Source organism: Crotalus tigris, unplaced genomic scaffold, assembly GCF_016545835.1.
Source record: "Crotalus tigris isolate CLP2741 ecotype Arizona unplaced genomic scaffold, ASM1654583v1 scf7180000017633.3093840, whole genome shotgun sequence".
Lineage (NCBI taxonomy): Eukaryota > Metazoa > Chordata > Lepidosauria > Squamata > Viperidae > Crotalus > Crotalus tigris.
Window position 1 is genome coordinate 609,592 of NW_024096527.1, and position 23,867 is coordinate 633,458.

Consider the following 23,867-nt stretch of genomic DNA (forward strand, 5'->3'; position numbering starts at 1 on the left):
GATCTTTTTTTCCCCGCGAGAAGTTGAAATTGATTGATTGATTGAACCTTTTTTTTTGCACATGGCAGCGGAGGCCTAAAGCAAAAAGATTTTATAAAACCCAGCTGAAGGCCTAGGACTGGGGCGATGGCGCACATGCCCACAGAGAGGGCTCTGAGTGCCGCCTCTGACACCCGTGCCATAGGTTCACCACCACTGACATAGACACACAAATCCGTATCCAGCACTGAGAATGGCGTGGCTGAAAGACGGAATGGAGTCTTGCAGACCATGAAAGACTCACTGCTGGAGGATTCTGCTCTGAGCAGGTCATATTGGGGCAAAGCCATGTTGACTGCTAATTATTTGGTCAATAGGCTGTGGAGTTCCTCTATAAATGATACTCCATATGCTGTGCTATATGGGAGAAAGCCATCTCTGGCATATTTAAGGGTGTTTGGAAGCAATGCATGGGTACATATTTGAAAGACAATTAGGAGAAAAGGGCAACCAAAGGCTAGAAAGCTCAGGTTTATGGGCTATGAGCCTGGCTCAAAGAGCTATCACTTTAGTAGTGGAAGCAGAAAGATAGTAATTTCCAGATCTGCTAGCTTTGCAGAGCAGAATTGGGCAGAATTAATGCCAATTGTGGGGACGATCCACTTAGTGATGGTGACTCAGTGATGGTTTCAGTGTTCAGGAAGGAGAAGCTGAAAAAGGAGGAAAGGTTTAATAATGTATTGAATGTGTGCTTATTTGGGAGGCTTATTTTTGTACTGGAAAGCTGTAAAACTCTAATACAACATTTCACATAATAGATTTTAGTACAGATTAGTGAAGTAATGCTTTCTTTATTGAAGAAAATTAGCATCTACTGGGCTTCAGAAGAAAGTCCACCTGAACCCCTGCTTAGAGCAAATTTCTTCCTTCTACACAAGCTTGCAACAATTGTTTAAATTTTAAATCCAACTCCTCTGGCGTATAGTCAACACTGAAAGAGATGAAAAGGCTGATGTAAAGCAACTTCCTATATTCTTTGAGATGAAGCTATCTCTAATCATTATCAATATATGTATGGACTAGTCCAGTGGTGGCGAACCTATGGCACAGGTGTCAGAGGCGGCACTCAGAGCCCTCTCTGTGGGCACACGTGCCATCGCCCCAGTCCTAGGCCTTCAGCTGGGTTTTATAAAACCTTTTCTCTTTAGCCAAAGCGCCACATCCATCTGGCACCCGACGATGCATAGGTGGGTTTTGGGTTGCAGTTTGGGCACTCGGTCTCTAAAAGGTTCGCCATCACTGGACTACTCTCTCTTGGCATCCTCTACTTCTATCCTCCTCTGTCACAAAAACACTCTTATAAAATGTAATACAATTATAGATCAGAAAGAAAAAAACAAAAGAAACCCCACAAATAAACACAATATGTACTCAAATATCAGCTTGCATTAAATTGCCTAATATGAGTAAATTAATTTGTTCTGACATAATTATTTGACAGGAAGCATAATGGCATATCTCTATTCAAAGACATATTCAATATGACTAAGATCTATTTTTGTTTTTATGTTGATACAATATTTCATCTGATGGATTATATTTGCTTAAGACTTACTGTTCAGGAAGTGGGAATTATAAACTCTATGTGGGGTTAATTTAGCCCACAGTCTGGTTGTTAAAACTTTAAAGTATAACAGTTTTATGTCATTTATCTACTTTATCTACTCAAAAGGTTAACCAGAATGATGTAAAGAAGAAGAAAAGAGATAAGCAAGAAAAGAGATAAGCAATTATCCCTAATTACCACTGATATTTCTTATGGGAACTTCAATAGTGAGAACTATCATTCTTCCTGATAGAATATGAAGCATTTTATTCCAACATTAGTGTCATCAGAATACATGGCTTCCTGTGCCAGAAAATGCAACTTTGTTCCAAACCACACACTTTGAACAACAATGTAGGTAGCAAATTATATAAAAAGAAATGATGACAGGAACATCAATGGGAGTTGAAAAAAGTCAAGACAGTGGGCATGTGATTGTAATTCCATTTTTACTTGTATGTGACATTTATAGACACATGTTAAAAAAGGGAGGTGTTTCGATTACACAGTTGCCCACCTAATCTTGACATTTTTGACTTTCCTTTCCCTAGACATCTCTAAAACATGGTTAGTATAAAAACACTCCTAATTATATATCACATAATTTATAATCAAACATATGCTGTTTGAGTACTCAGAATAATATTTTATTTATTTATATCCAGCCTTTATTATTTTTATAAATAACTCAAGGCAGTGAATATATTCAACACATCTTCTGCCTCCTATTTTCTCCACAACAAAACCCTGTGAGGTGGATTGTGCTGAGAGAATGACTGGCCCAAGGTCACCCAACTGGCTTTCATGCTTATGGCAGGATTAGAACTCATAGTCTCCCATGTTCTAGCCTGGTATCTTAACCACTAAATCAAATTGGCTCTTAGATATCTATATGCATATCCATATCTATCTACACACAGACATATACTGTACATAGTATATGTATGTATGTGTATATGTATGGGTGTGTAGTATGTGAGTGTGTGTGTATACCAAGGAGCAAGAAATTTAGATTGTTTGCCATATTAGTGCCCTAGGCTGGGTTATTGTATCCCAGTTATGATTTTCAGTGTTACTGACATGTTCACAGCCAGAGTTCTGTACATTCAAAGAACAAGAAAGACAGGAGTTGATAGAAATGCTGCTCCTCATCTACTGCAAAATCTGCTGTAAGTTCTTTAAAGTCAATCAGCAAATAATTTTTAAGCTTCAATTGCTTAATAGTAGAACCAAGAAAGTGTCATCCTGACTATTTTGTACTACTATACTGAAGGGAAGAAAGCTGAGAGATGGAATGATTTGGATATTTATTTGATTTTTGTGTAGATTGTCATAGAGAAAATCTACTTATGTGGTTGCTAAAAATCAAAATGTAGCTGATGGCACATAATCAATTTATATATGCTAATTACTTGTGTTAAAAGTGGGAACTAATACTTGAATCCTACTGGCCGCCACCTAGTTGCTGAGTGTATAAATAGGGGTGGAGCGGCAGTTATCCAGGCTTCTGTTTAAACCTTAAATAAAGAGTTGTTGTTCACCTGCTACCTCGTTGATGACTCAGCGAGCACCAAAACTTAACAGTGGCAATGAAGGTGAGATGTGCTGCCAAACTCGAAGAGCTGAGTCACTAAGAGGGTAAGCCAAGTGACGACGCCTTGGTTCCCATCCTCCCCCCCATTCCTGCCAGTATGAAAATGCTGGAGGAAGAGCGCTCCCAAGGAACCGTTCTGGGGAGATTAAAAGAAGCCTTGGCAGCACAAGGCATTGCGAGGCCGAAGACAATGAAAACAACTCACCATGGCCAAACTCGGGAAACTCTCAGAATTTGACATCACACATCCAGAGAGGTGGAGCTCGTATGTCGCGAGAGTCAAGAACTACTTAAGAGTCAACCAAGTTCGTGAGGACAGCTTGAAGGCCGCAATGCTGTTGTGCATTTGTGGCCAGGCAACATTCGAAATCGCCGAAAACTTAGTCACTCCAGCTCTGCTTGAATCTGTTTGCTTATTCTGAACTTAAGAAAATGCTCAAAGAACACTTTGAGATGAAGCTATTGGTCATCACCTGGAGGCACGCCTTTGAACGACCAGGCGATTCGGCTGCTGAATTCATAGCTGCCCTTCGTCAAGTGGCCTGATCCTGTGAGTTCAAGATCTTGAAGAGAGGCTGCGAGACCACTTAGTGTGTGGGTTAAGAAGCAGGGATCTCCAACAGAAATTGTTTGCTAAAGAGACTATTTCATTTCAAGATGCCCTAAGAGAGATCACAGCTGAGGAAGCCACAGGGGGGCTGTCAAGGCCTTAAGGCTCTCCAGGAGCACTCCCTGCATAAAGGCCATCCACCAGGAGGGCGCTGAGAGGGTCGAAGACTACGAATTGGATCAAGAGATCGATTGGCTACAGCAGCCACCAGAAAGAAGGCCACAGTACCCAGTTGACAAGGCAGTTCCCTTCTCTAGATGTGCAGGGTGTGGAGGCTGACACAAATGCGCGGACTGCAGGTTCCTCACAGCAACGTGCCAGGAATGTAGCAAATGGGCACATCGCCGTAGTCTCTCAGGGTCATCGGAGAGAAAGTCCACTAGAAGAGTTTCCCCGGAAAGGTACCAGGGCCCAAGGGTAACACATGGTGGGCTATTGCACCACTAGGAGGAGCGTACTTAGAATAGGTACCCATCACCCTCTTAAGGAAAAACTGCGGCTCAAAGTCAAGCTGCAGGGAGTTCCATGCAACATGGAACTAGATACGGGGTCCGCATTACCCATAATTTCCCAGGGGACTTTCAAACACATTTGTAGTTGCAGCAGCAAGAGAGTTAAGCTCAAACTGTCGAACTTTGTCTTAATGGATTTCCAAAACTCCCGAGTAACAGTCAAGGGGAAAGCTACACTCAGGGTGCAATTCAAGGGATCTGAGTGCCCCCTGGAAGTCATAGCAGTTGAGGGCAATAGCACAAGCCTCATTGGGCTTGATTAGTTTGATGCATTGGGAATCAATGTAATTGGAATAAACAGCACACAAGCAGTGGACTTAGCGGCAGTTTGCTGGGAGTTTGCTGACGTTTTTAGCCCTCATTTGGGGAAATAAGGGTCCTCCCATAGCTCTTTGGCTTGGTCCTGCCATAACTCCAATAAGGATCAAGCCGCGTAGAGTGCCCTTCGCCCTCAAGCAGAAGATCGATGTAGAGCTGGACAAACTGGTGCAGCAAGGCATCTGCAACCAGTTGATAGCAGTCAACAGGAAACCCCCATAGTTACGCCATTTAAGGCCAACGGAGAGGTGCGCATATGCGCAGATTACAAGTGCACTATCAATAGAGCACTCCAACAACACACATATCCAGTGCCTGCAGTCAGCCACATTTTGGCATCACTATAGGGAGGTCACATCTTTGCCAAGTTAGATTTGGCTCAAGCCTATCAGCAACTGCTGGTGGATGATGCCACGGTGGAAGCTCAAACCATAGTTACCCACAGGGAGCTTTCAAGGTTAAGCACCTACAATTCGGGGCACTGTTGCCCCAGGGCTCTTCCAGGGAGTGAGGGAGTGCATGCTCAAGGGTATTTCAGGCATGTGCCCATATTTCAATGATGTCCTCATAGCTGGGGAATCAGTCAAGAAATTGCCAGAACAGCTCAAGGTCGTCCTTTAGCGCTTCTGTGAAGTAGGGCTGAAGCTAAAGTGGGAGAAATGTAAGATTGGGGTAGCTTCAACTGAGTTCCTTGGTTTCCATATAGATGCCCGAGGCATTCATCCTGCTGAATCCAAGCTCAAAGCAATTCAGCAGGCCCCCAGTCCAAAATCAAAGGGGGAGCTCCAAGTGTTTCTAGGACTGCTCAATTTTTATCATGCCTTCCTACCTCACGAGGCCACAGTGGCAGAGCCGTTACACCGGCTCTTGGACAAACATGCACAGTGAAAGTGGGCCAATGTCCATGATAGGAGTTTCTCAGCAGTCAAATCACTGCTGTCTTCAAACTCCGTTTTGATGCATTTTAACAAAAAGCTGCCTGTCTGCATCGCTTGTGATGTGTCACTATATGGGGCTGGTGCTGTGCAGTGTCATTTAATGGCTGATGGAAGGCAGAGTCCAATAACCTATTACTCGAGGACCTTGTCCTCTGCAGAGCGTAATTACGCTCAAATATATAAAGAGGCCTTGGCCACAGTGGCATGGATCAAGAAGTTTCATAACTATCTATATGGTAGGCCCTTCATTGTCTTCACAGACCACAAGCCACTCCTGAGGTTGTTCACAATGAACAAGCAAACATCCCAGATCATATCTCCTAGGATGTTGAGATGGTCAATATTCCTGTCAGCATATAATTTCAGTTTGATTCATAAACCAGGGAAATGAGCCATGCAGACGGTCTTAGACTGCCTTTGCCTCATTTAGAGCCCGACCCTGCTCCAGTCACGCACATACTGGTTATCCAGGATCTGCCTGAGTCTCCCCTTAATGCAGGGGACGTGGCTGCGGAGACAGCTTCAGACACAACACTAAACCGCGTGTTGAACTGAGTGCTCACAGGGTGGCCAGAAACTAGTCCAGGGCCTAACTTCCAAAGTTTCAGTAGAAGGAAGGACAAGTTGTCAGCTCACAGGGGGTGTGTCTTGTGCGGTAGTCGGGTTGTAGTCCCGAATTCACCGAGGACTAGAGTCTTGGAGTCTCTGCATGAGGGACATCTGGGAATATTCTGGATGAAGGCACTCGCATGAAGCTACCTTTGGTGGCCTGGGCTGGACAAAGATATTGAGGCTCAGGTACACAGCTGCCACATTTGCCAGCAATCTAGGCCAGAGATGCCCCACGTCCCAGTTCACTGATGGGAAATCACACATGCCCCCTGGCCCAGGATCCACATCAATTATGCAGGGCCTTTCCAGGGACAACTCTTCCTCATTGTGGTGGACAGTCACTCCAAGTGGTTAGAGGTCGCACCTGTCCCCACTATGAATACTGCCAGGACCATCCAGGAGTTGCGGAGAATCTTTGCCATACACAGGTTACCCGATGTGATTGTCTCAGACAATGGGGCTCAATTTACTGCCTCAGAATTTCAGTCCTTTTTAAGGGCTAACATGATCAGGCATGCCACATCAGCCCCCTTTCACCTGGCCTCAAATGGCCAAGCGAAGTGCATGGTTCAAACAACTAAAGAATCCTTGAAGAAGATAGTAACTGGTAACTGGCAGCACAGACTGGCAGATTTCCTACTCTGCCAACACACCACCCCACAGCCAACACACCACCCCATGGGCAGAAGTCCAGCAGAATTAAGATGGGGCCAATGTTTGATCACAAAGCTGGATCACTTACATCCAGATAGAGTTGCCTCACAAGCAACACAGCCAAAGGCACCACGGCACTTACAAGTTGGCGACCCGGTCTGGGTGAGGAACTATGGGCAAGGGGCATTGTGGGTGGTAGCTGTGGTTTGTAAGGTGACTGGGCCACTTTCATATGAAGTGGTCCTGGAAGACAGTTGCATGCTACACAGACACAGTGACCAACTGCGGTGGAGGTTAGCAACCCAGCCAATAACTCATGACTCTAGTGACAGTCAAACTCTGGAGCAGCATGATTGCAGTAGTGCATCTGATGCTGCTAGCGATGGCGGAGCTTTCCGACTAAGGGACAAGACTCAAGCATCCAGTGAGTCATCCCAACCACTGATACTGTAACCAATGGGCAATGCTAGCAGATGGCTCCATTTTCAGGACTGGTGGACTCTGTTCCACCTATGGACACTGGCTCGGGTCTACCGGGACAGACCAGCCACAGAAACTCGATTCCACCCATGACAGATGGGCCCCAGCTCCAGTCTTCCAAGCCTGGTAGGTGAGCTGAAAGACTGGGGGCCTCCAGCAGTTCTGAGGCGTTCGGAAAGGGTGAAAAGGCCACCAATGTATTTAAGGGAATATGTTCAACAAATGTCCTTAGGAACTATCTAGGGGGAAGGGGTGTAATGTATTGAGGTGAATTACTTGGAAATGTTGAAAAAATGGTCATAAGACTCTGTCAGTTAAGGGCCAGACTTTCTGTCTACATGCTAATTACTTGTGTTAAAAGCAGGAACTAATACTTGAATCCTATTGGCTGCCATCTAGTTGCTGAGTGTATAAATAGGGGTGGAGTGGCAGTTATCCAGGCTTCTGTTTAAACTTTAGATAAAGAGTTGTTTGTTCACCTGCTGCATTGTCGATGCCTCAGCGAGCACCAAATTTAACACCTGAGGTCTGCCCATCATAATAAATATGCATTTTATATCATAGTTTAGTTTTTCCTGATATCTTGAGTAATTAATTCATATTTACCTATGTTCTTCTAATTTGATTTTTAAACTAATCTTCCACTAGCTTTTTCCAAAGACCTCCTTTTCAACTCATTACTGTAGAGTTTTGACTTTGCCTTTTCCTATATCTCTTAAGCATATCACTCTTTTTATTTTGTACCATCATGTGTACTGTTTAAACCTTCATATTTTGCAGACATGAGAAAGAACTTTTGTAATTCTTCAAAATACCATTTGTAAATTTCAGAAGACGGCTGGTATTCTAAAGACAAACTCTGCAGACCATGACATAAGGCAATAACTCCATTGATTTAATGGTAACAAATATGCAATCGAGAGGGAAAAAAATCACGCTGCTTCATGTAAAATTAGCTTTGATCTCTCAAAGCTAATTCTTTTCCTTTCTGAAAATTTGTGTTAATTGGGATAATAGTTCACTTTTCCCTCTACCCATATAGACAAGATTCTGAAAGAAAGAAAGAATTTGTTTTTGATAAAATTAGATTGGTGGGGAAATCAAGCAATTTTATCCAAACACTTCGTATTCTGTAGAGAAGAAAATTGATAACAATGCCCTAACACTGCATCTATATGTGATGGTCAAGGTCTCAAAAATGATAATATAAAAAGAATCTTTGCTATTATGATCCTAAAAGTCACATCAAGTTTAATGTGATGAATATAACTCCACATAAAGAACTAAAAAGTCAAGGGGAAAAGGTTCTCAATGACATCACTGTGAATTGGACAGCCTTTAAAAACTGAAATTTGTCACTATAGTTTAGTATTTATTTATTGTTACAATACACACATTTTTGAATGCACATAGTATTCCATAAAGTTATACTCAATAGAGTATAGGAGCATTGTTATAATCCCACGTCTATGAATATCAAAACTTGCTGTTTAACAAATGAAGAAAACAAATGCAAATAATTCTCATGTAAATATGCAGGTAATCCATTTAGCATATGCCACAAAACTAGAATTCTAGATTCCAAGTTAATCTGGCCAAAAGCATATTATCTAGTCCATTATTAAACCTTAGGAAGCCAAAACCTAAACTTTCATATTTATAGTGAGGAAGAGTTTCAGTAGAGTAGGAGACATGAATTAGGGATATGATTGTTTTTAAATCACACTAAGCCTGTTTCATACTGCCAATTTTCAGCAGTTCCATTAACAAAATTTAATAGAGCGATCAATCAGAATAGGGTACAAAAATGTTTGGGGATGAGAGGGCTACAATAAGTATGCTTACCCCAACATAAGAAATGCACTATCAGCAATGATCATCCAGCTTAAATATTATGAAGCATCGGGTTTTTTGCCATCTTTAAATTAATGCATCTTTCTTTGTTTCAAGAAGGGCTACAACCAGTGCTTTTTTTTCCTAAAAAAAAGGTGCTGGAACTTACATACATCATACAACCCGCCTTGCCTACCCTACAAGGTTCCATCCAAAAAAAGTGCCGGAACTCCATTCTGGGCGTTCTATGAGAAAAAAAGCCCTGGCTACAATAGATACAAGACAGGAAAAATACAAGCCAATAATTTTGCATAGTATGATTCATGTTTTCATCATCAGAATGCAAGTGCAGGATTACATCAATTTCTAGTTATAACCCCTTAGAAATATTATAAACTAAAGTACCAACTAAGAATTGGAAGATGAGTATATTGTTGATACATTGGAACAATTCATTTAAGTTATTCAAATTTAATTTTTTTAATGATTTTTACAAACAATGGATAAAGCATATTGGGTATCATACCTCTATAAACTGCTCAATGTTTGACATTCAATTCATGCTGACTATACATGTTGCAGGAATGCCCAACAAGCAAATAGAAAGGTCATATTTCAGCAACAAGATGGGCATTTTTATCAGATATTTAATGTTTTACAAATAGATACCAATATTTGTAGAGTTATATTTTTTAGATTGGAATAATTAATGGCATACCTTCATTCTGTTTCTGGCTCTTATTATTAAATATAAAGTATTACTGAAGCAATAAACGGAGAACAAAAGTCCAGTTTGTATATATACTGTATGGGATATTTTTTTTCTTTGGAAAAAAGTCAAGTGCATGAAGCCACAAGGATATAGTAACATTAAGCCAGAATGCTTTTTAAGGCCCTCTGAGATCAGGCATGGGAGCATTCATTAAAGTCAATAAAGGTTTGACACTTAAGGCTGGTTGGTTAAAGTACACCATCTATGTTGAATAGTAGGATGCCTAAATCAGCATAATTTATCACTTAGAGGCTTCTTCTTAACTTCTACATCTCTCTTGATGTCTTCAATCTTCTTTGCAATGTTTGGAACATCATAGATCTGGGCCAAATACATTCCAACTACATTGCCAACTGCAAAACCGAGCAAAAACTGAAAATGGTTGCCAGCTGTCACTCCCCGTCCCTTCCAAGCGGACATATCACTCTTGCTTTTACTGTCTGGCATAATTTGATTCCTTGACAGATTCTTTCAGGATGATGAATTCTGACATTAAGTCTGATTCATTCATCACCTTCATTATTATTTAATTTATATTAACTAAATCTATCTAATAGTCCTCATTCTTCAAAAATGTGTATATGGAATCATGACAAATGAATTATGATTGAATCATGAAAACAAATTACAAAAACAATCTAAACCTGACATTGGGTCAACCAATGATAAGTTACACAAATGCTCCAGAAATTTCTATCCTCTCAAATATGTTATTGCTTTATGTTCTGGGTCATCCTCTCCTAATATTTTTAAAAACCCCAATGCCAGAATGTATTGCCAATAACTTTTGGTTGTTATGTGTGGGATAAACAGTCTCAAAGCAAATATTTCATAGAATGATCTTTCCAATTATATTTGATAATGTTTTCCCTTATGAAAATTTTATTTCAAGAATATAAGATCAAATCTCTTTGGATGATCTATAAATAATATATTAATATATAGCAATAGCACTTAGACTTATATACCACTTCACAGTGCTTTACACCCCCCTCTAAGCAGTTTACAGAGTCAGCATATTACCTCCAACAACCTGGGTCCTCATTTTACTGACCTTGGAAGGATGAAAGGCCGAATTAACCTTGAGCCAGTCAGAATCAAACTGCTAGCAGAATTAGCCTTCAGTACTGCATTCTAACCACTGCACCTATATATGACCTAAGCATATAATTTTAATGATTTACATTTTCCCTATCTTTTCATTTCAGTACAAATACTCTATTTTCCATTTCCTATCAGTTCCTACCTGTGCCTCTCTTATGGTATTACCAAAACCTATAAAAAATTCTCCATTTCAAAAATGTTTTTGTTTTTTTGAAAAAGAGCATTTTAATAATGACTGCATTTTTCTCATCCTTCAGCCTAATCATATAATCAGCTCATTGTGAGATTTTTCTATAAGGTGCTTCTAATGAGAGTTCCATTAATTTCAAAGCTTGGCTCTCTTAAAAGTTTCAACACCTCTGTCAAGCAGAAAAGTGTTCTGAAAATGAAATGTGAAAGAGAAAGGTAGAAAATTCTACATTACTTAAATGAAGCTATCTTAATGTGACTACATTAAAAGCAGAGGAAGAACAGATATATGTTATAGCAAAAAGGCATAGCTGACGTGAAGAGTTTTTACAGAAACAATGTATGATTCTCTAAAGTTATCTTCATACACAATAAAAAATAAATAGATAAGAAATTGCACAGGATTTCAAGTTAGGAAGAAGAGGATTCTGCTTCTAATTCATGGAGGGCGAAGCCCTGCTGCAGTGGGGGTGAATGTGGCCTGGGGCCCTGAGGTGTCCTGACCGGTTATACCCCTCCCTGAAGCCACTGTTAGGTTTGAATCTGACTTGGGAATTCCCCTGGGGGGAGACTCAGCCACAAACAAAATGGCCGCCGAGGCTTCAGCCCCACACAAAATGGCCACCAGTGACTTCCGCCACTCACAAAATGGCCACCGAGGGCCTCAACCACATACAAAATGGCCGCCGGGGGCTTCAGCCACACCCCAAATGGCCGCCGGAAGGCAATTCAAAATGGCGGCGCCCTAAAAAACGGCCGTTGGAAGAAGGCCTTGAGGCCTAGGGTCTAAGCTGCGACGAGCCCTCGTTCGGGTGAATCGCCTGGGCTCCTAAAGCAGCTGGTGGCATGTGATTAGGCCGGCTGGAAAAAGCTGTCGTCCAAGGCCTGACAGGCCCTCCCGGCTCTGAAAATTGGGCCGCGCCCAAATTCTCACCTGCTGCTGTCTGCTGGGGCCGAGGGACCTGGGAAGGCTCCCTGCAGGCCTGACGAGGCTCCTTAAATCAAAGGTTTGATCTTGCTGTCCCTAACTGAGGGAAAACAAACAAGGGGAAAGTTCCCCCCCCCCCAGAGGGAGAGGGTTGTGAGTCTGTCAGCCTGAATAGGCTTCAGACTGGGATAATTGATCTTTCTTCTAGATATAATTGATTCTGAATCAATAATAAAATAACAAATAATAATAGCCTGAGCTAAGTAATTAAATAGAATTAAACAGTCTTCTGCTCCAGGAGCGAAGACAAAACGCGTCTTAGAGCAAAGAGACTAAGTCTAAAACTGGGGTGCACTTGGCACAGAGGGGGCGTTACCAATTTCAGACTTAGTCCAATTGGAGCAGATAGATTAAGACAACCCATCCGTGGGTTCTCCATCCAATCATGCTGGAGAAGAGTTTTTACAGAAACAATGTATGATTCTCCAAAGTTATCTTCATACACAATAAAAAATAAATGGATAAGAAATTGCACAGGATTTCAAGTTAGGAAGAAGAGGATTCTGCTTCTAATTCATGGTTCCCAACTCTATGAAATAGGCATTTATCTTTCAAAAATCATACAATGCCTGATTTTGTGTGCTTTCCCATTCTTGGCAGTTTCCTTAGTCTATCTACATCTTTAATATAATGATTCCCTTGCAAATGACTGCATTCCACTCTTTATTTTTATCATTTTCTGACTAAATCTACATTGTCCTGACAAGTCCTTTCCATGACTTTTAATAGAATGTTCATTTGCCATGACAAAATTTTCTAAATACAGTGTTTTCTAATCCTATGTACTTTCTTTCCAACCTGTGTTTTAACTAGTAGAAATACCAACTCATATTTTTATTTTTCTTCTATCATTTCTGGCTGGGAATTTTTCAAGAAGAGTTTTATCTGTATATCTGCAAATATGTCAGGCATATATTGTTTCAGAAATAGTTCTCAATTATACTAGTTTATATCTTGTTACACATTTATCTGTTTGTTGTGATCCACCTGGATTATTTTATTTTACCTTTTTAAGATAAGTAAAATATGTCCTCCTAAAGGAGATCCTTAAAGAGTCACCTTATCAGTGAGATGAGTGGCATATACATTTAATAATATAATTACATATATATATAATCTGTTGACAGGAGTAAGGGAGAACCTGTGGCTCAAAAGAGTAATACAGCTGCCTAACATGCAAGCTGCCCAGGTTTGAATCCCTGAAAGGTATGACTAGCTGATGAGGGCTAATGAGCCTGAAATAGCTATATTAATCTCCCACTAACTCTTTGCCAGCCACAAAATTTATATATATATATATATATATATATATATATATATATATATATATATATATATATTGTCTTTTATAACATTGAAAATGTGAATCCTGGGAATGCACATATTAACACAATTGCAAAGAAAAATGAACACCAGGATAAGAATAAATAGGGCTGTTTAATACAAACAAGCCTGACAGTAAAAAGTCACTGGACTATCCCATGGAATTTGTGAGGTGATACAGCAGACCATATCAGCCTCGCAGGAGCCCACACTCCAGTGTAACAACGCGGACCATACGAACAACCCTCCCTTACATCAATGATGTCTCCAAGGCCACAGCATGACTATTAGCCCCCTACAATGTGAATATCGCCCATAAACAGGATCAGACCCTGCGTGCCAAGATCATGCACCCCAAATGGCCACTCTCTGACAACGAAAGATCCTCTGTAATTTACAGAATTAATTGCAAGAATTGTTCGTACAATTACATTGGGGAAACATCTAAAAGGCTCAGGACCAGGATCCATGAACATGAACTGGCAATTAAAAGGCAAGAGCAACGCTCACAAGTATGAGCCCATATGGCCAATCATGGCCATATGTTTGACCTTGTCAACATGGAGGCTATTTCTCATGAGACTACTAAGGGCGGCCGCTTACTTAAGAAGGCCTGGTTGTCCGATGAACATTCCATCAACTGGCACATAGACCTCCTACCAGCCTACCAGACTCTCAGAAGGTGGGAGAAACAGCGTTGCGACTCACAAAGGAGATGACTAACTTGCCTCTTGCAAGATTGGAGTGACGGTATCACAGATGAGGGGGGGGCATCCCTAGGGAAGATAGCAGATCTGTAGCACACCCAGAGTACAACTTGGGGATTGACGTGCAGAACTGCCTCACACCAAGGGGGAAAGGAGGTCAGGGGCAAGAACAATTGGACAGCTCTCTGCAGGATTGGGACGAAGGAGCTGCAGGCGAGATGGTGAAGCCCTCTATGGGAGGAGGTGACAGATTAGTGGTGCGCCATGGTTGCGGGCTGAGGATTGACGTGCAGAAGTGGCTTGGAATGAGGGGGGAGGCAGGGAGCAGAAATGCTCAGACAGCTATCCCTTGCAGGATTGGGGTGAAGGGATTACAGGTGTGACAGCGATGGCTTCCGGAGAGGATGGCAATCTGACAGAGCACCCAAGTTGCAATCTGAGAACCAACATCCAAGATTGCTCCAAAATGGGAAGGGAGGGAAGTAAGGAGCAGAAGAGGTTGAACAATCGCCCTGCCGGGGCAGGAACAATTGGACAGCTCCCTGAAGGACTGGGGCGATGGAGTTGCAGACAAGATGAAGACCTTTATGGGAGGAGGCAATGGATTAGCGGTGCACCACAGCCGCAGGCGGAGGATTGACATGCAGAAGCGGCTTGGAACGAGGGGAGGAGGCAGGGAGCAGAAATGCTCGGACAGCTATCCCTTGCAGGATTGGGGCGAGGAGACTACAGGCATGACAGTGATGACCTCCGGAGAGGATGGTAACCTGACAATGCGCCTAAGTTACAATTTGAGAACCAACATCCAAGATTGCTCCAAAACGGAAAGGGAGGGAGGTAAGGAGCAGAAACTGTTGAATAACCACCCCCCGGGCTCTCACATGCATGCCAGAAGAGCGATTGAAGACCAGAGGATAACCCTCAAACCCATGGGCAGGTTGATGAACATAGAGCAGCTCAATGCATTATGGCTGATTGAAAGGAACAGGCTGATGATGCGCTCGAGAAGTCGGGCGCAGAGGCAAGCAGCTATACAGGCGAGCTCCCAGATCTCCTTTTTATCCTTACTCTGACGACGTCAGCAGTTTGGCTGATGAAAGCTAAGTGACTTTTTACTGGCAGGCTTGTTTGTATTAAACAGCCCTGTTTATTCTTATCCTGGTGTTCGTTTTTCCTTGCAATTGTGTTTATATATGTGTGTGTGTGTGTGTCGTGAAATTGATAAACAAAAACGATTACCAGGATAAAATCATAAACAAAACTGTTTAATCTACAAAAATTCTGAGCTTTCGTCGGCCACACTGCTGACATTGTCAGAGTATAAAATGTGGCCAATGAAAGCTCAGTACTTTTGTAGATTAAACAGTTTTGTTTATGGTTTTATCCTGGTGATTGTTTGTTTCTCAATTTCACGACATGAGTATACCCAGGATTCGTGTTTTTAATATTATTAAGGACAAACACACACACACACACACACACACACACACCCTTTTAATTATTTTCTCACTGTGAACTTGGCCTTTGGAAGTGGTAAATAAGGTCAGAAATATTGTAAAACATTTTGGGAACATATCTTTATTTTGTTTACCACAGTAACCTATATCTCTCTATACAGTATATTTTTGATAGCCTCAAATCATTATAGATCTATTTGTCAGGCACCTAATGATTCACATCTCAAAATATCCAAAGCAGAATGCTCAAGGAAGTAAAAGACTGAATAAGTCCTTTCCTAGAAAACTTTCAATGACAAATGCAACATGTAAAATATCTTGGAAAGATGATGAAAAACTTACATCACCAATGCTTTTAGTCACTCAATTGACACTCTGTTGCCTTGTTTTCCCACTGCATTCCTTATATCTGCTTTGCAGAATTCTCATACATGGCTTACTGCTATTCAACTTCAGAAATCCAGGTGATCATTTTATTTATTATTCACTTTATTAAAATGAATGTGCCCAACTCTATTTTATAGTCTTAGTGAAAAATTAAATTACAAGAAAACCTAATAAAATACTAAAAAAATGAGAATGCATGGTAACTTACACATTTACCAGAAAACAGCTGATTTCAAGGCTTTTGTTTATTTGTATGTATTACTTTTGTTTTGCTTTTTTTTAAAAACCTTTAATTTATCAATTAGTTTATATGTTTAATTAAACAAAGCAGGAGTTAAGGATGATTTATTTAGGAAATTGCATGGTTATAGATAAGTCATCACATTTAGTATTACATCTTCTTCAGCTAGCCTAAGTTATGCAATAAGACTTTAAAAGCTGTGGATATCAACGATTCTTGCTCCTAATAATTTCCAAAATTTAAATTGCAGTTTTTATATTTAATAATGAATGCTTTCTTTTAAATAGTTTCTCCCAGCTGTCATTTCTAGCTCTCTGGCTTCATTTCTCTTCTTTTTCTTCTTCTTCTTTAGATATATTGAGTAGTTTTTCCTTATCTATTATTTCCAGGAGAACTGCCAATAAGATCTCATTTCCCTCAGACAACAAGCTTTTCTTCTGTTGCAATTCAGGTCAGCGGACTACTAAAGCAAACAGAATGAGCCCATCAAAAGGTTGGAAAGCACAATGCAGAGCCCTCTCATTCAGGTATCAAAACAGCTCACAATAGTGCTTTACAAACAGAACTTGAATACACCTGAGTTGCATGGTTATAGAAGAAAGCTTTAATCTGAATTTAAATTTCATTGTGGGTTTGAGTGGTTTGATGTAAGTTCTATGTTTAAGACACAGGGTTCCTATTGTTTTTTTTATGTATTTAGTTAATGTGAAGCAACTATGAGAAATGTACCTGACTTGCATTAAATAATCCTTCCTTCCTTCCTTCCTTCCCTTCCTTTTCCCATACAATGGCTCAAAGACAAAGTTACTGTCCCACACAAAGAACAATTCAACTCATCAAAAACATTTTTCTTCTCTTTTAAGAAGATTCTCTTTGAGAACCCATCAGAACCAGGGACTTTGCTTCTATAGTAAAAGGTAATGTGAAAAAATAAATTGTATCCTGAGAAGTATTTCCTTCTGATCCATAGCTGAACATGAACCGTTTATGCACATTTTAAGATTCATTTTTTGAGAAACTAGCATGAAGCCAGCCAATAAAAGAATACTAAATAGTCCTATTGATCTTTTTCATTTTATGCTAAAGCAAAATAATGATCAGCCAGTTTCAGTTGATAATAAAATGAGAGGACACAATTATGCAGAAATAATTACCTTAATTTTATCTACTCTCAACTCATTTTTAATTTACAATATTCAGTTGTATATTGTTATTGAGAACAAAGCACTTAACTTATACAGGTCATTTAGAAGCTGAAACAATCTGACCAAATTCAGTATATGAAGGTAGCTATTTATAATAAAATGAACTGCCAACTTTCCTTTTAGAAATATACTATATTCTTAAACTATTGTATTTTAATTACATTACAAAATAACAAATATTTTCTGGACAGAAGTAGCATGAAACAATAGTAGCTCATACAATCATGATCCACTAAATAAAATTTAAAAACAAAAACATTTTTTGCTGAATAATTTTTATCAAGAATAATATTCTGCATAGGTTCTTGCTATTTGTGTTGTTATTGCCAAATTACTTGTACTGATGCAATTATTGCTACATAAAGCATGCAACTGGGTAAAAACAATATTACAATGATATAAAAATGAATGATACAATCCACCTTATTCTGCTCCACTAATACCAAAAGAGTAGTTTGTGCTCATTTCATGCAAGAAATATATTTCTGCTTTCTATGAATCTGAATTTCAAATTTTTAGTAAACGGATTCCCAAAAAGAAGCAATTTTCACATGACATTTTTGCTATCAAATGTGATTTTTTAAAAAGCTATCAAATGTGATTCTTTAAAGCTTTACTTTCTCTACCTTCCCACATATATGCCCCACCTTAAACGTACAAGTTCAAAAGATTTCCTCTTATTTCAGAAATACCCTTCCTTCTTTTTTTTACTCATAATAGCATTTTCAGCAAAAAAATATCAGCTTTCTGGTAATTTTATCAATATATTTATACAAGCAGAAGATAAGTTAGTTTACTGCAATCCTGCCAATAACACAGAATGAAACATAATGAATATGATCAAAAACAGCCAGTTTAATGGATTCAATAAATATATCAATCTTTGCCTCTCATGTTAGACCTACTGACTTTTACAGTTCAGTTTTGATCTGTGGATGTACACTATCTAATATAACAAAGCATGGGCTCTCTTTTCTTCATTCTGCTGCATACCCATTGACATAATTGTTATATCTTGTTCCAAGCAAGCCAAATCCTACACTTCCTGCAATTCTCATACATGAACTGTGAAATCTTAGAAGGCCTTCTATTTCCCAAGAAGACATAACAGATTGGTAGGAAAGCAGGCCTAGATGAATATACAATTTGCAAAACAATTCTGCTTTTGTCCTTTGCAGAACAGACATACAATGGGTCTTTTAAGATACAAGAAATAGAGGGGGGAAAACATTCAAGCAATTGACAAAATCCCCCCCCCCAAAATAAATAAAATACACATCATTAAGAAGTATCCACACTACCACCTTGTGGAATTTTCTTGCAAGAACAACACCTGTTTTTTTTCTATCACCTCCCCTCACTCAAAAGCAGAAAAGTTACTACTATATATAGTATTTTCCTGTTTTTTTGCATAATATTCTCTTATTTTCATACACATACACCACACATTATACATGGATGCCCGCACGCACATACACACATATGGGGGGGAAATGTACCTGAGATGACAAAAGGTATCTCCTGTAGACTCTCAGAATCTTATAAATGCCTACAGGTCAGACAATTAATGGGCCTTTTGTTGAAATATTTAATTTCTCCAACCCTAAATACTGAAAGTTAAAATTAACTAGGCACTGAACATAACCACTTTCCAATGAATTTCTCCCAGCAGTCCAAAAATCTTTCTATCAAAATGAAATTCAAGAAAGAACATCTCTAGCAACTGAATAGCAACTCAAGATTAGAATGGTAAGAACATGAATTCAGAATTTTCATAATATTGCTTAATCTCCTATTTAAAGCCTAAGATAGTTATTCTTACCTTTCAGACATCTTGCAGCTAGCTCAGGTTAACATTCAGGCAAAACCTATCAAGCAGGGCCATAACTGTTGTGATAAAAGGCTACCTATGGACTGGGGAATGAGGTTCAATTGACTATCCTTGGATCATAGCTTCAACATTGACAGCTGTGATTACTAGGGAAATAATTGCAAAGTGTGGTTAAGTAAATGGAAAAGCAACTGGGGGGGCATTTTATAAAGTGGAAATACTGAAATTGGGCATTTGGACATTGGTGAACGATAAAGAATACTGTCCATCATTGGAGAAACTAGTTTAACCTGACAAGTTAGACCTAGTATGGTGTGAGGGACAAGACAGCTGCAACTGCTCACCCTTTCCAGAGCATCTGAGTGCCAAAGAGTTAGCAGCCTGTACCAGAGACCTGGCAGCATCTGGAACTTTCAAGTGCCTGCAGTGATTTGAGGTGGGGAAAGGAGACGAAGCCATCGCTTTCTCTCTCTCCCTCTCCCCCCCCCACCCCAATTAGGATAATTCTTTCCTTAAACATCCTCCTAGGCCTTGGAAGCTGGAAAAGGGGCTGAGGGCAAGGTGGCAATTTTGCAAAGGATGTGAGAGGAGATTAATATGTTAGGCTGCCGATCTTATGACCCCTTTCACGGGTGGCTGCAGAAGGGAGAATTCATCATTCACAGCACCCTAAAGACCAAAAGGGGTGCATAGGAAAAGGAAGGCAGCTGCAGTGAAGGAAGAGGTGAATGAAAGCAGACCTGATGTCGGGCATTAAAGGGAGGCTGTTCAATCTCTTGAGTGTTAGTTCTAGGTTTGCTAACTTTCCACTGGAGATTCAAGCCTGAGCAACGTTAATCAACCATTCCAGCCCAAAGGAGTTTTCTTTCTCCCCCTACAAACACGAGAAGGTACAGAGAATTCAAATGGAGAGAGTCCCACTATTGGGCGGATCTAGCAATACTATTGTCCCCTCCATCCCGGTAAAGACGCTCCAGCCTCCCCTACCCTTCCCTTTTTCAAAGCTATTTCCGTTCTTCCCATTTAATTCAGCTTCTTTTCAGATAAACAAATAATGAGGAAACCCACCCCGAATGCCAGTCCGTAAATTACGTGTTTTCTCATGTATTAAAAATAAAAATAAAAAAATAGAACACCAAGCAGCCTCCGGAGATGGAAAGGAGGAGGAGGACCCGCTTAATGGTTCCAGAGAGCCCTAATCCCTCCCCATTCTAGCGGAGGAGGGCTAAAGCAACGCTCCGGCCGCCTGTTTTGCATTTCTCCCCACCCCCATCCCCGCTCGGTTCCCAAGAACAACCCCTGAGGTCCAGCTTCCCTGCATAATCTCCGTGAAGCGGCAGTAGTTTCCCCCTCTCTGTGTGCCCCCCCCCCCATACTGCAGATATCACCCCCTCCCCGCTGCACTCCGAGAGGCAGAACTACTTTGTAAACATCTCACACAGAGCTCCAAGCGTCGCCAAAGAACTGACTGCAGCAAAGTGGTCCCCACCTTCCAAATCAGGGTCCAGAATGTGTGGGTGATTGAGTGTGTGTGCGAAGAGAGGACGGTGGGGGGGGGGGATGAAATCCTCTAATTGTGGTGGTCGTGGGAAGAGGAGGAGGGCGACAGAAGAAGAAAAGAAAAGAGAAAGTCTTTGCCCCCTTTTCCCCCAATACGAAGATGGCAAAGAGGCGGAAAGCGGTGGGTGGGAGAGCAAAAATGACTGCAGCAAAGCAGTACCTCTATGGAGTACCGGCTGCAAACCAAAAACAAGGGAGAGAGAAAGGAAAGACTTTTAGATACACCTACCTTTGCCGAAAAAACTGCTGCTGTAAATGGAACAAGACCTTCCAGCGGATTTCTTCCCGGCGAATTTGGTCGGAATCTCACACCGCTGGAATGAGCGGAGTTCGCCGTTTCTCCCACCCACCCATTCCCTTTCCGTGTCCATGAAATCCAACCCGAAGGATCGTTCTCGTGCGGAGGAATGCAACAGACCCCTAGGAAGGGGGGAGAGAAGAGCGATCAAACAACAACCCGCCCCCACGCTCAAGCACCCATGCACCCCACAAAACCTGGCCTCGGCACTAGGCTTGAAATAGCCCGCTGCTCCTCGCTGCCAACGACCTACATTCAGAGGAGAAAATTCAGTACAAGCTGCGCGGGAAGAAGGCGAGTTGAGTCTCTGAGTAAAGAGCTCGGATCGTTGATGCGGGAGACAGCAGTAGGGAGGAGGGAGGGAGGGAGAGCACGCGAGAGATTGCTCTGCTAAGAGAAGCGAGATTGAGCAGGGAGAGAGTCCAGTCTGTACCAGTCTCTCTCCTTCTGCTATTGGACCAAACTGAATGAAATTTACAAAGTCAGCAGCCAATAGATGTTTTCAGTCTAGCCCATCGCTACAGAAACCAGATCGACATGTACAAGCCAAGCCGAAGAGCCTCTCATCCTCAGTCCAAATCAGCTGAAAGAGAATTAGCGCACGGGGGGGGGGGGTCTGGAGGGCTGAACAGGTGGGCATTTGTACACATGTTGAAACAGAAAGGAAAAGAAAAGCACCTGTTACCGCCCTGGAACATCTCTGGCTTGACCCACACCCTTAACCCATTAGGGCTACTTCAAACAATGGGCTCTTCCACAGCAGCAATGACTACCGGCTAACAAACTTGCTCAAATAATAAGCCTTTCTTGAATTGGAGAACAGAATTTAAAAAGACCATGCTGTTCTATAAGCAGCATCTTTGGTGTTTCAAAAAGGCATTGTTGCAATTGCTGGAGGTTGCCATTGCTGGAGGTTGACTGTGGGATTATAAGACATGAGCTTTGTCATTGAACTGTGTCCCCACCCATTGCTTTGACATTATGTCTTACTTTTCTCTCTCTACACTTCACCAATGGAAAGTACAAAAGTGGTTTCCATAAGCAAAAATTGGTGGGTTTCCACATGCTTCTTCTACTGCAATGTGGACCAAAGTTTCATTCTGAAATGCAAGAAGTAGAAAACCTGATTTAATTGAAATGCTGGAATAAATTACACAAAAAGAACTATTACATAAAGGCTGCACATTAATAAACCTTTTTTGTTCCATTGTTTGCACCATCAGAACAACAACATGGGTTATAGTGATCCTACATAGAATTTAATCCTTCCTGTGGCAAGGGAAAAACTACCAGTATAATGTGTCTTATTCATTATCACTGCTCACCTCTGTGTTTTGCTGCCAGATGGTGTTTTGCAGTACAGAAAAAAGTAGGATAAGGATGTTTAAATCGTGGCCTGTGTCATGGGTATAATCAATAAAATTGGGGTTGCTAAGCTGCTCTAACACAGTGTGTATGTGTGTGTGTATTGTTTAGGTCTTTCTGAAACAAAATCTTCAACTTATGCTTCATACCACTGGAGTGTTCTCACTTTAAAAGTATCTAAAATTGATCAGGGAATATGCTGTGACTATGGGTAACTATGCATCAGGTTACTCCACATAGCTTGAGACGTCTGTCATGAGGGTGACTGTTAAGTGGAATATTACAGATAATTATCAAAGTGGTCCCTGGTGCTCTCTGAGCTTGCTTGTTTTCTTGCAGACATTTCATTACCCTAACTAGATAACATTAGTGCTATAGTAGTAAGGAGTGCTGTTTGCTGTCAGTTTGTATTCTGGTGTCTTGCCTGTCTGTGTGGATGGGGGTGGTCTTAGGGATTCTTTGGTTGGGCTGTTTACTTGATTAGGGTATTGTTTACTTGATTGTTGGTCTGAAGTTGACCTTGGAGTTAATCTATGCTGATCTGAATGCTGATTAATGGTGGAGAGGTTCTGGAGTCTTTCTCCAGCATTATGGATGAAGAATCCACCAATGAGTTATTTCAGTCCTCCTGCCCAATCAGACTAAGTTGTCAAAATTGTCACGCCCGTCTTTGCCTGGTACCTCTCAGTTTCATCTTAGTCTTTTGCCCATGAGGACGTGATAACTTTAAATCTCAAAGTACATTCTTCAGGTAGGTTGGACTTACATGAAACTATTTCCCTTTTTTACCCTTTAGTGGATTCTTCTGACTGGAAGATTGGAGGTTTCCCAGCCTCTGATCATTTCTCTTACAGGGGACTCTGTCCTCTATCCTTTTTAAAAAACAATATTTTCCCTTTCCTTCTCTCAGAAATTCAGATAGATATCTGGGGGTTCTCTTCTCCCCTTGTAGCTCAGCAGTCAGCTGAGACCTTCCCCTCAGCCCGTTTTCAGGGGGTTTTTGTTTAAGGCACACAGAGACTCAGTCTTGCTGAAGCTTCTCTTCATTCTAGCTGACAGGGCGGAATTAACAATTTTAGCGAGCTCTGCTGGGGATAGGAAGCCTATTCTAGGACTTTGCTTCTTACCGGCTGCTTCTCAGCCACAAAGTCTCCACTATTGCTGGAAGGTGCCGTTATAACCATCGCGCCTCTCAGCTGTTCGAAATGACCCGGAAAGAATTTTTTTGGCATTTTCTCCCTATCGCTTAAAATGAGTCAGGGGGCTAAATTACCTTAACTGCTTCTCTGCATGATTGGAGGCTA

General features: G+C 41.0%; 2 protein-coding genes across 4 annotated transcripts in view; both read right to left on the reverse strand.

Moving 5' to 3' along the window:
* Window positions 1-21,578, reverse strand: part of LOC120304292 (neuroligin-4, X-linked) — a 516,091-nt gene extending 494,513 nt beyond the window's left edge. For all 3 annotated transcript variants that reach the window (XM_039334680.1, XM_039334679.1, XM_039334681.1), the window contains exon 1: window positions 21,130-21,578. The gene's annotated coding sequence lies outside the window, so the exon portion shown is untranslated. The remainder of the gene's footprint in view (window positions 1-21,129) is intronic.
* Window positions 10,101-10,355, reverse strand: LOC120304290 (short transmembrane mitochondrial protein 1-like). Its single transcript, XM_039334678.1, has one exon. It carries the CDS (start codon window positions 10,353-10,355, stop codon window positions 10,137-10,139), a length of 219 nt encoding a protein of 72 aa, XP_039190612.1. The 3' UTR covers window positions 10,101-10,136.
* Window positions 21,579-23,867: the final 2,289 nt, after the last annotated feature.